Source organism: Brienomyrus brachyistius, chromosome 12, assembly GCF_023856365.1.
Source record: "Brienomyrus brachyistius isolate T26 chromosome 12, BBRACH_0.4, whole genome shotgun sequence".
NCBI lineage: Eukaryota > Metazoa > Chordata > Actinopteri > Osteoglossiformes > Mormyridae > Brienomyrus > Brienomyrus brachyistius.
This window is the reverse complement of record NC_064544.1, coordinates 19,779,532-19,793,132: the sequence shown is the minus strand read 5'-3', so window position 1 is coordinate 19,793,132 and position 13,601 is coordinate 19,779,532. Positions and strand designations below refer to the sequence as shown.

Genomic DNA, 13,601 nt, shown 5'->3' with positions numbered 1-13,601 from the left:
TTGATCAGTGCAGTTCTGTTGGTCTTCCAGGTTAGGTCCTCATTCAGGTGCAGACCCTCTCTACACAGTCCCCATTGATGTATATGGGCTGAGGGTCAGGTCTGTTTCTTCTGAAGTTCACAATTACCTCTTTTGTTTTTGTGGTATTAAGGACCAGGTTGTTATTTCTGCACCACGATGGCAGTTTTTCCACCTCGTCCCTGTATTCAGACTCATCTCCCCCTGTGATGAGCCCGACCACTGTGGTGTCGTCCACGAAATTCACGATAGAATTGCTTGGGTAGGTGGGGCTGCAGTCGTGTGTGTAGAGAGTGTACAAAAGGTACTGAGCACACATCCCTGTGGGTAGCTGGTGTTGAGGCTGAGTGCTGTGGAGAGGTGAGGCCCCATTTTGACTCTCTGTGGGGGGGTCGCTGAGGAATTCCTTAATCCAGAGGCAGGTGGTGTTTGAGAAGCCAAGGTTGTTTAATTTTGTTACCAGTCTATTTGGGATGATCAGCACAGTCCTTCAGCACTCTACCTGTGATGCTGTCAGGTCCTGCCGCTTTACTGGGGTTTAATACCGGGAACCATGTGCCTCACGTCATGCTCCCCCACCCTGAAGATGCAGCTGCTGTTCACCAGTGGATGTGATGCAGTCAGATCTGGTGTTTTTTGTTAAAAGCGGCCGAAGAAGCAGTTCAGCTCCTCCATCAACGCAGCATCCCCACCCACAGCATTAGGTCTGGGTTTGTAGTTTGTGATGTTTTGGCCCCCAGTCACACCTGCCTCCAGTTGTTGCTGTGGAGGTGCTCCTCGAATAATCCCACTTGGCCTTTCTGATGCCCCTTCTCATGTCCGCTCTGGCTGCACTGTACAGTTCCATATCACCAGACTTGAAGGCAGTGTCCTGACCTCTGTCATCATCCAGGGTTTTGGTTGGCATACACCCTGATGTGTTTTACCTTGGTGATGGTGTCGGTGCAGTGCTTGATGTAGGAGAGTACAGATGTACTGTACTCCTCCAAGTCATGAGATTCAAAAATATTCCAGTCTGTTTTTTCAAAACAATCTTGCAGCTGTGAGGATGCACCTTCAGGCCATGTTATAACAGTTCTTGATGTGGGGGGGGGGGAGTGAGCTGCTCATATAAACAGGGGTATGTAGTCGAGTTGTTATTCTCATGACAATTACGATGCACAATAACTTAAGGGGCTAATGCATCTGCCAATGCATCAATGAACTGCCATCGTTTGCAGAGCAGTATTGCAGTGTGCTCACTAGTGCAGTACTACAGAGTGTATTCAGTAGTGCACAGTGTGCTCAATAGGTAAGTATTGCAGAGCCTCTGGATGGGGTTACATCTATAGGAAATCTAAGGACGCCATCGGCCCACAGTGTCTGTTGGTGTGGGCAGCCATCTTGTGGGAGGCATTAGGTCTGATGATGCTCTGCATGGTCCTATAACAGCCAAGGACCATGAGGGGTTTTTACAAGAGCAACTGCTCCCTGTGGCTCAGACACTGTTCCCTCATGATGTTCCCTCATTCCAAGATGATAATGACCCCATACACACTGCTAAACACATTCAGGAGAGGTTTCATGAGCACCAGGATGATGTCAGATGCCTTCCTTGGCCTCCCAGCCACCAGATCTACACACCATTAAAGTTTTATGGGAAGTTCTGGAGCCCAGTGTGTGAAGTCGATTCCCACCTCCTTAATGTTCCAAAGACCTGGAGACTTTTCTCTCTGAAGAAGATCCCATGACCTCACTGTAGGAAAATCTGAACCTATTATTGCAGCTAAAGGGGGCCAAACTCCTTATTAGGTCCTTGAGATTAATATACTGATGGTTCCATTACTTTGCTCACCCTCTGTAAGTGTCCATCCCTCAAAGATATAACTGCCAGAAGTACACAGAGGGATAATATTTAATGGGGGCTGTTGTATGTTATGTTTATTTAATGTGTTATTTTATGTGTTTTATTGCTTTTCAGATTTTGCTCAGAAAATCCTTCTGGGGATTTTCTTCCTGCTTCACCTAATATTAAGTTTCCTGTATCTAAGTGTGATTTTAGAAAATGACAAAGGTAAGGAAAACCTTTAACTGTAAGCAAACCATTTGAATGTAATAGAGCTCTAATCATTTGTCAATCATTTGGTAAATGGTGTTTGTAAAATGTTTATAAATCAGAAATATTTTGCGAGCTGCTTTTAAGAATAATGCAGTAAAACCATTTCTAGTTTGAAGTTATCATTGAATTACACCCTACTAATAAAGGTATATACTTTAATGTAATGAATATGAAATAGACAGTAATATATTCTGTGTAAGCTGTAAAAATGACGTTTCCAAGGAGGGAGTGTTTTGTTATTAACTTGTTCTGTGTGTCTTCAGATAAGATCAAAGTAAAAAGTTTGCGAACCTGTTGGAATTTTCTATATTTATGTCTAATTCCCATATAAAACATGGTCGTATCTTCATGTCACAATAATGAACAAACAGTCTTTTATAACTAAAGATACACAGATCTTTAAAAAAATCATTTAAACTGTGAAACTGAAGGCTGGAAAAGGTAAGTGAACCCTAAGCTAATGACGTTTTAAAAAGCTCATTGAAGTCAGAATTTAGCAAACTTGCAGTCAATTTAATGAAACGAGTTCAGAGGTGTGGCCTAGAATTACTGTGATTGATAAAAAACAATGAAAAGTTTGAGTTTGAGCCTTTGACAAGAAGCATATCCAGATGGGAATCATGCATCACACAAAAGAGCACTATGTTCTCTGAAGAGCTACGATCAAGAATTATTACTTTACATAAGGCTGGAAAGGGTTACAAAGTCATCTCAGATATTTTAGATATTCATCACTCTACTGATAGGCAGGCTGACTATAAATGGAGACAATTTGATATTATGGCTACTCTGCCTAGAAGTGGGTGCCCCACCAAGACGACCCCAAGAGCACAACGCAAAGTCCTCAACGAGGTAATGAAGAACCTTAGAGTGACTTGAGAATGTCAGTAGAACTGGCTAACATCTCTGTTCATGATTGAGCAATACACAAAACATTGAACAAGAAAGGAGTCCATGGCAGGACATCAAGGAGGAAGCCACTGCTGTCAGAGAACATTGCTGCATACCTGAAGTTTACAATAGAGCACTTGGACACTCCACAGCAGTACTGGGAAAATATTTTGTGGAGTGATGAAACCAAAATTCAACCATTTGGGAAGAACAAGCAGAACTTCATTTGGTGTAAAAAGGGCACCTGCATATCAACATCAAAACTCTACACTAACATATGATGAGGGGAACATCATGATTTGGGCCTGCTTTGCTGTGTCAGGGCCTGGACAGCTGGCCATCACTGAGGGGAAAATGAATTCCTAAGTTTATCAACCAATTCTCCAGGATAATATGAGGGTGTCTGTTCATCAACTAGTCAAGCAGGTCTGATCCAAAGGTTCAGTTACTTTTTCCACTTGCACTGTGAACAATGAATGCATTTGTATAAGGGAATGAAAGAGTATAATATTTTTGTGTTATTGCTCATTATGCATTTCAGTATCTGTGACTTAGATGAAGATCAGATCACTTTTTGTGAGCAATTCATGCAGAAAACCAGATGATTCCAAATGGTTCACATACTTTTTACTTTGACTGTATGTATTTACTAATTTCAGAGGGACAAGAAGCTTTTTATTTCATTAATAACCTTTGTTGTGTTAGAAACTGAAATTAACTGTAACTAATTCTGACCACAGGACGACCTGTAAAGATCTGCGAGTTTGTGTTTGTCTGCATTCTGATTGTCACTTTGTTGTTTCAATTCTGGGAGCGGGAAGATTTCTTTGGTAAGTATTACATGAAAATTATTTTTAAACAACACTTATCAATAAAAGTTGTTTAAATATTTTGTTTAATGAATATTCTTTTACATTTTTAAATTTACATTTTTATTTTGTAAACAGAGCATTGCAAATGTTTTAATTCAAAAAACCCAATGGCTGTTTGACTTTGTATATAGTGCTGTGACAAAGTAATTTGTCACTCAAACAACCTAAGAACCAAATCTAAATGATAATGGGTCATATTAAACTAGACACACCCAAGCTTGATTGCTGCCAGCCCTGATGAACCTACACATCACTTAAATAGAACCATTGCAGCAATATGGAGCTGGATAAGGGGTCTGAAGAAGCAGCAGACCATGCCTCAATCAGAAGAGCTTCCTGAAGACCTGAGAAAGAAAATCACTGAAATATATCAGTCAGGAACGGGGTACAAACACTCTCTAAAACCCTTGGAGTGCAGTGAATCACCATGACAGCCATCATCTCCAGATGGAGAAAATTTTGAACTATGGTAGATCTGCCCAGGAGTGGCCAGCTGAACAGAATTACTCCAAGAGCACAAAGAAACCTGATCAGGGAAGCTACAGCAGATCCTGGATGAAGATCTAAAGAACTGCAGCTGTCTCAGATTGATTAATGTCTGATTCCATAATTAGAAAGATAATGGGCTATAATGGTGTCTATGGGAGAGATGCAAGGAGAAACCACAGTTAAATAAGAGGAACACGAAGACTCATCTAACATTTACCACAAAACACCTTGATTACCTCCAACACTTTTGGTAGAATGTTCTATGACTTGGTGAGGCAAAAGCTATCTAGAAGACATGGGTCCTGCTACATCTGGCGTGAAGCTAACAGCTTCCACACAAAGAACATTATGGCCATAGTCAGATATGATGACAGAGTGATGCTGTGGGGAGGCTTTGCTGCTGCTCGGCCTGGGCGACTTGCTGTAATTGAGGGAAGCATGAATTCAGCTGTTTGGCAGAAAGTTCTGAAGGAGAATGTCCATCATGAGTCTGTGGTCTTAAGCACAAGAGCCAGTCCACCTAACAATGTCTAAAAAAAAAAAATTAAAGTTTTGGAGAGGCCAAGTCACAGTACTGACTTGAACCTCATTGAGATATTGGGCAGGACCTTAAATGGGGAGTTTATATTTGAAAACCCTCCAATATGGCTGAATTCTGAAACAATTCTGTTGAGAAGAATGGGCTAAATTTCTCAAAAACGATGCCAAAGGGGGGAATTATTTTGTCACATGGGTGCTATGGGTCTTGGGGAATATTTTTTTTAAATTTTTTTCCTTCCTTCAGTGAATCAAATGATCATTTAAAAACTGTGTACACGTAGAATGTTCTTTGTACTATACTAAATTTGTTTAGGTTATCAGACAAATTTAAGTGTTATGGATGGCATGGTTGTGCTGTGGTTAGCACTGTTGCTTCACACCTCTGGAACCCGGGTTCGAGTCTTCGCCTGCGTCACATGTGTATGGAGTTTGCATGTTCTCCCCATGTCGTCGTGGGGTTTCCTCCGGGTACTCCAGTTTCCCCCCACAGTCCAAAAACATGCTGAGACTAATTGGAGTTGCTAAATTGCCCGTAGGTGTGCATGTGTGCGTGACTGGTGTGTGAGTGTGCCCTGCGATGGGCTGACCCCCCATCCTGGGTTGTTCCCTGCCTCGTGCCCATTGCTTCAGCGATAGGCTCCGGACCCCCCGCGACCCAGTAGGATAAGCAGTTTGGAAAATGCATGGATGGATCAGCAAAAATAGTACGATAGGGTAAATACTCCATCACAGTGCTGTATGTAGCTGTATGACTAATGCTTTTCTCTCTACCTTTCAGCCAAACCCCGTAAATATGTATATTTCTCAGGGGCTTTTGGTCTCCCTCTCCTGAATTCTGTTGCCTTGGCTGTAGCATTAAAACTCAAAGCAGGTAAATACTCTAGAACTTTGAGATGTTCATCCGGCAATTTTACTTTTACTACATAAACTTAACCATACAGCTAAATTGTACAAACCCTTTAAGAAATACATAGATTCCTGTAGTTTTAATATCTGTCACTTACTGCTCATTTACTGACCTCAGCTCTCAGTGATTTTTGTGATGATGTCATTTCAGACAAAGGAAAACAGCCATTCGATCTACGGCTGATTGTCCTGATTTCTGGGTCTGTCTTCATCTTTATCTGGTTTGTTGTAGAGATGTTTGCATACTGTAAGTATAACAGGGATACGATGCATAACTTACCATAAAGGCTGAATATGTGTACTGGGACTTTTCCAGCATTTTGGTGGCTTTCCAGTAATATAAACAATCTCCACATGCTCAGTACTTACCCTGAATGAATATTACATTTATAACCACATTATTATTTATTCACTATACAATGTGGCTCAGGATGCAACATTTCATATCACTGCCGCTTCAATGTTTTTGAGCTTTTTTGTTCTTCCTTTATGATGCTATTACATTGGTGTAGGACTGTAATGGCCTCCTGCCAGTAGGGGGCACTGAAGCTGTAATGGGGAGCCTGACTATTACAAAGGAAGGGAGATTATATAAACATCCCCAGTGATACAGCACATTTGTCTGTGTAATACAGAAACAGCTACTGTACAATATGCTCCAATTACTGTCTTAATATGTTGAGCTCCAACATGATTAATTGAATCTTTTTTTAATTATAGGGTTGGCCAAAAAAGAAAAGTAAGTAGACATTTTTATGATAAAATGTAATTAACGTAAAGAAAATCCATTCATGCAAACTACACAGAGCCCAAGCCGGAAGGTGTGAGGTGTTAAATATTAAAAATTTCCAACAGTCCATCACAGTTCAAGTCTATGATCCAACTCTAGAATTACATATATTTAAGGTGGTTGTAGGAATTGGTAAGATACTCATAAATCACTGTACTTACACTGTGATATTCTGACAAAAACTCTGTAATTACTGTTTTTCCTTAGAATAAAAGAACAGTTGGGTTTGGTTGAGAGACACCAAGATCCTGAGCCAGACCAGGTAGGTGCCCAGGATACATCTGCCCCTCTGGCTGGTGTCCTAGGGCCTGTTTCTCTACATCAGTCTGACCATCTTCCCTCAGATTATTATACATAATTGTGTCTGTAGCAGATCTGTGTTCCTTGTGCTCTTCCTCCTTCCCTGTAAGTATGGAGTCTGTTGAGATAGAAGAACAACCCTTATGACTCCAGCACACAGGAACATATCAGTACATTCTCCATGTTCATGGTCCCCTGTTGTTACACATGGTAGGGAAGGTGGTCATATCACACTGTAATGTAGTCACTGTGATGTAGTTACTGTAATGTAGTCACTTCCAGGGCTGCCCTGTCTGGCTGCCTGCTGCAGCAGCTCCCATGTGTGTGTTTGTTTGTTTTGTTATTTGTCTGTCGTAAGTTTATATTTCTCTCTGTATCTTTTTAAAATACCTTTTATGCTTAACATGGTGTGGAACAGGAATGTTCTCCTGCTTTTTGCAGCTGTATTACATGCCACTGTATTGTGTTGGCTGTGTACGTACCCCAGTTGGCAGACGCCATAGTAGCCATGAAGAATATACTTTCCACCCGACGGCTTTTATTGCCATTTCTGCCGATTTCAGTCATGGTTCATTGTCCTCCATCCTCACCAGCTTTTCAGTCTGTGCACTGCACCACCAGGGCCAACAGGACCATGCACTTATGTACAATACTAAGGAGACACGTTCACCTCTCTGCCACCCCGGGGCATCTCTGACCCCAATATGACACATCTTACCCCAGCATATATACCAGTAATGTAACAGCTGCCAGCCACCACCAGGACCATGAGGAAGTGCAGGATGCCTTAGAAGAGACAGACTGGGACAAACTCTGTGAGTCTTACAGGGAGGAAACTGAGAGACTCAGCCACTGTATCACAGTCTACAGCCACTTCTGTGTGGACAATGCAGTTCCCACAAAGTCAGTGTGCTGTTTATTTTTTGTTAGCAACTGTTTTTATTTGTCAGTACAATAAGAAAAAAAGGAAAACTTACAGAAAACATACCCACTCCTTCTACCCAAAAACAAACATCTGCTCCGTATACAAAAATGCGTAACATGTACAAACATAGAGAAAACTGAAATGAAAAAATAAATCAGATAGAAAAAATAAATAAATACATTCATGGAGCAGGAGTCAGTGGAAGTCAGTTAGCTCCTTAACTTTGGCATAAGCAAGTCACCACCTGCTGATGGTTCTGAAGGTAACGTCTCACAACCGAGCTGTTAGAAGCTCCATAGAAATAATATCCAGCAAACTAAGAGCCCATAAATGTCTCCACATTGAGTGAGGAGGCTTCCGACGACAAAACAATCATTTCTTAGCTGCTGTAAAAGCAGCAAGAAGAAGGTTCTTTTGAAAAGGAGTAAAAGTCCAGTTTGAAAAATCATTCAAACAGATTGGGGGTAAATAGTATATCCCTGCCTATTAGAAAAGATGTATCAGTGTCTAGCTGGTGCAGGAAAGAAAGGACAATGCAAAAAAGACCCTAATACCCCATGAGAACAGAGAATACAATTTGGAGATGAGGAAACATTCATGTAAAATCGTCTCCATCCATCCATCCATTTTCCAAACCGCTTATCCTACTAGGTTGCGGGGGGTCCGGAGCCTATCCCGGAAGCAATGGGCACGAAGCAGGGAACAACCCAGGATGGGGGGCCAGCCCATCGCAGGGCACACTCACACACCATTCACTCACACATGCACACCTACGGGCAATTTAGCAAGTCCAATTAGCCTTTTTGGACTGTGGGGGGAAACCGGAGTACCCGGAGGAAACCCCACGACGACATGGAGAGAACATGCAAACTCCACACACATGTGACCCAGGCAGAGACTCGAACCTGGGTCCCAGAGGTATGAGGCAACAGTGCTAACCACTGCACCACCCTGCCGCCCCTGTACAATCGTTTCAGTGGAGTTAAATATATTCTATGATCAAGCTTCCAATGTATCATTTGGTAGTTAGGATTCCTAGAAGACAGAGAAACTGTACCAAGTGCAATGAGACAGAGTATCCTCTGCCCTGCAGGCCAGGTCTATTGCGTGACTTTTTGTTGAGCAATGGCTACCAAAATGACATAAAGTACAGTGTATTACCTGATATTTTCAATAAAAAAGCACTATCACCAACAAACGATGCTACCACAGCAAATGCTTACCCTCTGTTTCCGCTGAGAGACGTGCTGCGTGACTCATTTCCCCGTGCTTATATCGGCGTTCACGGTTCCACTTCTGAGATTCAGATGGAGTTCTATGTCTTTTTTTCAAACTGGTTGGTTCAACTTTTAAGAAATTCGAGTTCTAATGAGTTTGAGTACTGAGGTACCGCTGTACTTAAGTAATAGCTCCCAATTTATTAAACTAGAAGGAATGTGTGAATGATTTTAAAACATTTACATAGCTAAGATGTTCCAGAGTTTTCTGGATATTGACCAGTTTGTGATTTTTTACATTATTTTGAATGTTTTGAAAATCAGTTTTTTGCAGAATGAACTTTTCTAAAAATATATAGAAAATATATATAAAAAGAAAATAAAATATTGGCAAAATACTGCTACCATATTATTATATCTTTATTTGCACTAAAAACAAAACTAAAAGTCATTATGTTTTGTGCTGCTGATATATACAGAAAAGTCAGAGCAAGTCAAGGCATCTCCAAAGTGCCTCAGAAGGTCTTTGACTGCAGAGGGTTATATATTAGTTGCCCAGCATTCTGATGCATTAAAGTTAGGTTTGTAAAATCACCTCAGCCCAGCCCAGACAAACACATTTTTTCACATGGTGTTACTTTTTTATTTACATTAGTTCATTTATCTGTCAGCTATTTATTTAACATAAAACTTCCCAACTGTCACGGGTGATCGCGGGCAGAGCGGCGATCGTGAGGGCAAGCGGGGAATCAGGAAGCAGGCAGGCAGGATTCGGGACGAAAGGGAGTTTAATCAAAGGTTTTCGGGGAACAGGGAACATCGGACACTGACTGACATCAATGACGGACGAAGGACTCAGGTAAGACACGGACTGAAATACACAGGACTGATTGAAAGCAAACGGACACAGCTGGGTACGATCCGGGAAACACACGTGGGTAAGCAGGGGGCGTGGCACACAGGAGGAGCGGACGAGCCGGGCATGACACCAACTACCGTTGTTAGCAATTTTTTTAAGTAGTTCAGGCTAGAATGTGTCCTGGTCTTAAACATGTGATCATGGGAAACGTTTAAAAGTGTGGCTTTATTACATTAGGCATGGAAAGAGTAAGGTAGAGTGTAATACATGCATGAAACCATTAAGTTGCTCAAAGGATTCTTAAGAGTGAACGGCATGTGATGCATTGTGGTCTCGGAGCCCGAATGAACCATCTTCAGCCAGCAGTAGTTCCAGCACACAGCAAGTGTGGACAACCAGCCATGACACATTATTCTCATTGACAATAAAGGGAAAGATGACTAAGGAAAATACCACTTAGTGGCAGCAAATGCAAGGATTAAAGCAGATGACATTTGTCCTTGTGAATGTGATAAGTCAAAAACTATTAGATAGATCTTAATTCTACTTTACAAAAACAATACATGGATGAAGAACTACGCCTGGTTTAATTTTCAGAGAAATCACTCTCCATAATGAAGTGGTAGTTCTGTGGCAGTAAAGGACGGAAATGGTAACTGTTTAAGACACTTGGTCTTATGAGCGAGCGCATTCATGTGCTTCTATTCTGGAGATGGTCATCCGCACAACAGCTTGGGTTCATGCTGTTGCTGCAGATGCTTGCGGTTGGTGCATTTGTACGGCAGTGAAATTTCTCCAGACCAGCAGAGGGCGTGCGTCGTCTCCTAGGTCTGAACGAAGCTTATGCAAAAGCTGGATGAGATACAATTTATAACGGCAAGGCTTGCCTCACAGACAATTTGGACAGTAAATATGTTTATTATTTATTATTTACCTTTGCCCAACCACGTTTTTCATTGAAAGGCCTGTTTGATTTTTGTGATAAAATATGATTTTTGGGTAGAAATTAATAATAATCCAGAAATATGTGGAATATATGGAGCCCTTATGAGGTCAGGGTGGGAAATACTTTTTTAAATAGTTTTGCAATCCCACTACACTTGTCCACTTGCTATTTGCTGCAATATGACGGCAATGATAAACATAAATAATTGTTGTTGGTACACTTCATGTTCAGTAGCCCAGCTGTGTTGTTTACAGTTACTGGTGGTGAATTGGAACAGTGCCGTATTAATAACTATGCATAAAAACACATATGAAACTTACATGGTGTGCATTGTCCCTCATTGTTTAATGCTTAAAGCATACTGTCAGCACATGCACATGTCTATATCATTTAGGTTTATACTATTAGTCTATTAATTCTATGTTTTGTATTTTAAATGGACACAGTACAGTTATTTGTACCAGAAAACTATTGCAATGCATCAGAAAAGTACTGCGAGGGAGAACTTAAAACCATTTCAGAAAATCTTTTCTCACCCTGACCTCTTGGGGGCTCCTTAGTAATAAATCATTAATCTTGAACAAATATAAATGAGTAGAGGTTTCCGCAGTTATTTCAAGTTATTTATTGTGTTGAGCAAAACAAATTCAAAGGACAAAGTTTACATACATGCCACTTACTAGATATACCTAGTCACTTATCTTGCACATGTGCAGTCGATGCACAAGGTTTCCGCTGGACATATAAATGTGCTACATGCGCTCTGACCGCAGCCAACCCCTGATGATGATATTTACATCATATTTCCTCATCTGCAACTGAAAGCGCACGTGGAAAAGTGAAGTAGGAACTTGCCTTTACAGAGGCAGGGACATGAAACAAGAACTAAACAGACTATAATCAAAGACAAAGATAAACTAAACAGGTTCTGGGAACACAGGCAATAGGAACACAGGCAATGACCACACAGCACATTATAGATATTGGTAGATAACAAGACTAAACAAGGGGCAGGTGAGAACCACAGACAATTAACTAAACATTAGGAACTAAGATTAGTGAGAAACAGGTCAGAGTAATTACAATTCATAATGTGAGCCAACAGGAAAGATAAAGTCACTTGTTCGCCAATAATGCTTGTTTATTTTTGGGCTATTAATTGATATAGTGAAAGAGCCAAGAGTTAAAATTACTGGTTTGCAAACACTGTTCTTTTTGATTATAGCAAATCCCATGTATATGCTGTAAATAAGGACATTTACTTTTGGTTCAGGTTTTTTTTTATTGTACGTCAGTGCAGTTGTGTAATTAAGTCTTTTGTATATGTATATGCAGTCTTATCTGCATATACATTCTGTTAAACACATCAGTCATAACCCCGAACCTCTGCAATGCTGAACAACTGGCAATGGCATCCCATGCATGACAGATGTTATCTGATGCTGTTTGTTTCTCATGGTTACGGTAATGAATTACACTGTCATGGTCATTATCAGGGACTGTCAAACAGTCTCGACAAACACATCCCATTGCAAGACTTGTTTGTGTCTGTGACAAAAAAGCATCATGAATATTTTAAAAGTTTGAATTCTTAAATAGCTGCTGTAGATGTTGGGTTGTAGATTGTTGGTAATTCCAACATTTCATTAACTTTTGGTTACATGAAAACTGATACCACGTATAATGTAAACTGAAAGGTTAGTCACTTCATGATCACTGCATGTCTTTGGTGAAACTCAGTAATATGGAGTATTTAAGTTACTACTGTCACTTCTGTAGGGATCACGTGACAATGAGGAGACTGTTGCATTGTCCCCCCCTGATCCCAATGGACCAAACACAGATGAGGTAATCAGAGGAACAGGGTTCCTGTCATTTACTCCACTTTGGATCCAAGGACACAGTTCCCTGTCAAATTTTACAGTATATTTAAAAGTAACAAGGAAGTTAGAATAAGGAAGCTTCTTAATTAAAGTCTATATGCATGATAGTTGGAGTATTGCATTCATACTATAAATGTCTGGGATGTTAATCTTTTTAAATATTTTGTCACATTGAAATAAGTTCTGTAACCTGGTAGGTATAGTAAACACAATTACATGGTGACTACGTTACATGTTTGATGAAAAAAGAATATAAAATGTATCAAATGACACACTTTTGCAGGGATCACATGAGAATCAGGAGGTGGAGGTGTCATCACCTGCTGATCACAATGAACCCCGGGGAGGTATTACTGGGGGAGAAGAACACTGAAGGCTGAAGGATCTATAGAGTTTTATTTGATATGTTTTGCCTACGGTCCCAAGTCTGACAGATCCTGTTGGATCAACAAATTAGCTGCGTTATCAGTCACCGGATTATGGGTGATCAGTCGCAGTTCATTTTATCTGAAAGTTGAGGGACTTTGTCGGCCAGTAGGGTTGGGCGATGTCTACCTAACTGCCAAATGACGATGTCTACAGTGAAACATTCTGATTGGACGATGAATTCGAGTGGGTTGGGTCATCTTGTTAAGGTGCTATACATTTTTATGTAGGCATAGATTCTTTTGCATTTTAATGACTATTCATACACTCATTAAGTACTTAATGTATCACTATTTCTATTTTTTGCACATTTGAGCCCATTCACAGCCCATCCTCCCCAGTCTTTCCTTACTTTTCCTCAGAATATTCTGCCTTGAGTGTCAAATTGTGTAGTTCAGTACTTAAAATTGTTGAGTGTGGACATGAATGCACTTATGCACT

The 13,601-nt window shown here is 40.7% G+C and overlaps 2 protein-coding genes across 3 annotated transcripts in view; both read left to right on the top strand.

Annotated features, from left to right (window-relative positions):
- The window catches only part of LOC125704991 (uncharacterized), a 57,597-nt gene extending 44,444 nt beyond the window's left edge, over positions 1 to 13,153 (top strand). Inside the window, exons 14-21 of one of the 2 annotated variants that reach the window (XM_048971247.1) lie at positions 1,979 to 2,071; positions 3,748 to 3,837; positions 5,687 to 5,779; positions 5,966 to 6,061; positions 6,535 to 6,553; positions 6,812 to 6,866; positions 12,631 to 12,699; positions 13,018 to 13,153. In XM_048971247.1, coding sequence (XP_048827204.1) covers positions 1,979 to 2,071; positions 3,748 to 3,837; positions 5,687 to 5,779; positions 5,966 to 6,061; positions 6,535 to 6,553; positions 6,812 to 6,866; positions 12,631 to 12,699; positions 13,018 to 13,107 — 605 coding nt within the window. In that variant the 3' untranslated portion in view covers positions 13,108 to 13,153. The remainder of the gene's footprint in view (positions 1 to 1,978; positions 2,072 to 3,747; positions 3,838 to 5,686; positions 5,780 to 5,965; positions 6,062 to 6,534; positions 6,554 to 6,811; positions 6,867 to 12,630; positions 12,700 to 13,017) is intronic. The other variant, XM_048971248.1, reaches the window with a different exon arrangement.
- Positions 1 to 13,218, top strand: part of LOC125704980 (zinc finger MYM-type protein 1-like) — a 161,346-nt gene extending 148,128 nt beyond the window's left edge. The window contains exon 25 of the transcript XR_007381311.1: positions 13,082 to 13,218. The gene's annotated coding sequence lies outside the window, so the exon portion shown is untranslated. The remainder of the gene's footprint in view (positions 1 to 13,081) is intronic.
- The last annotated feature ends 383 nt before the right edge of the window (positions 13,219 to 13,601 follow it).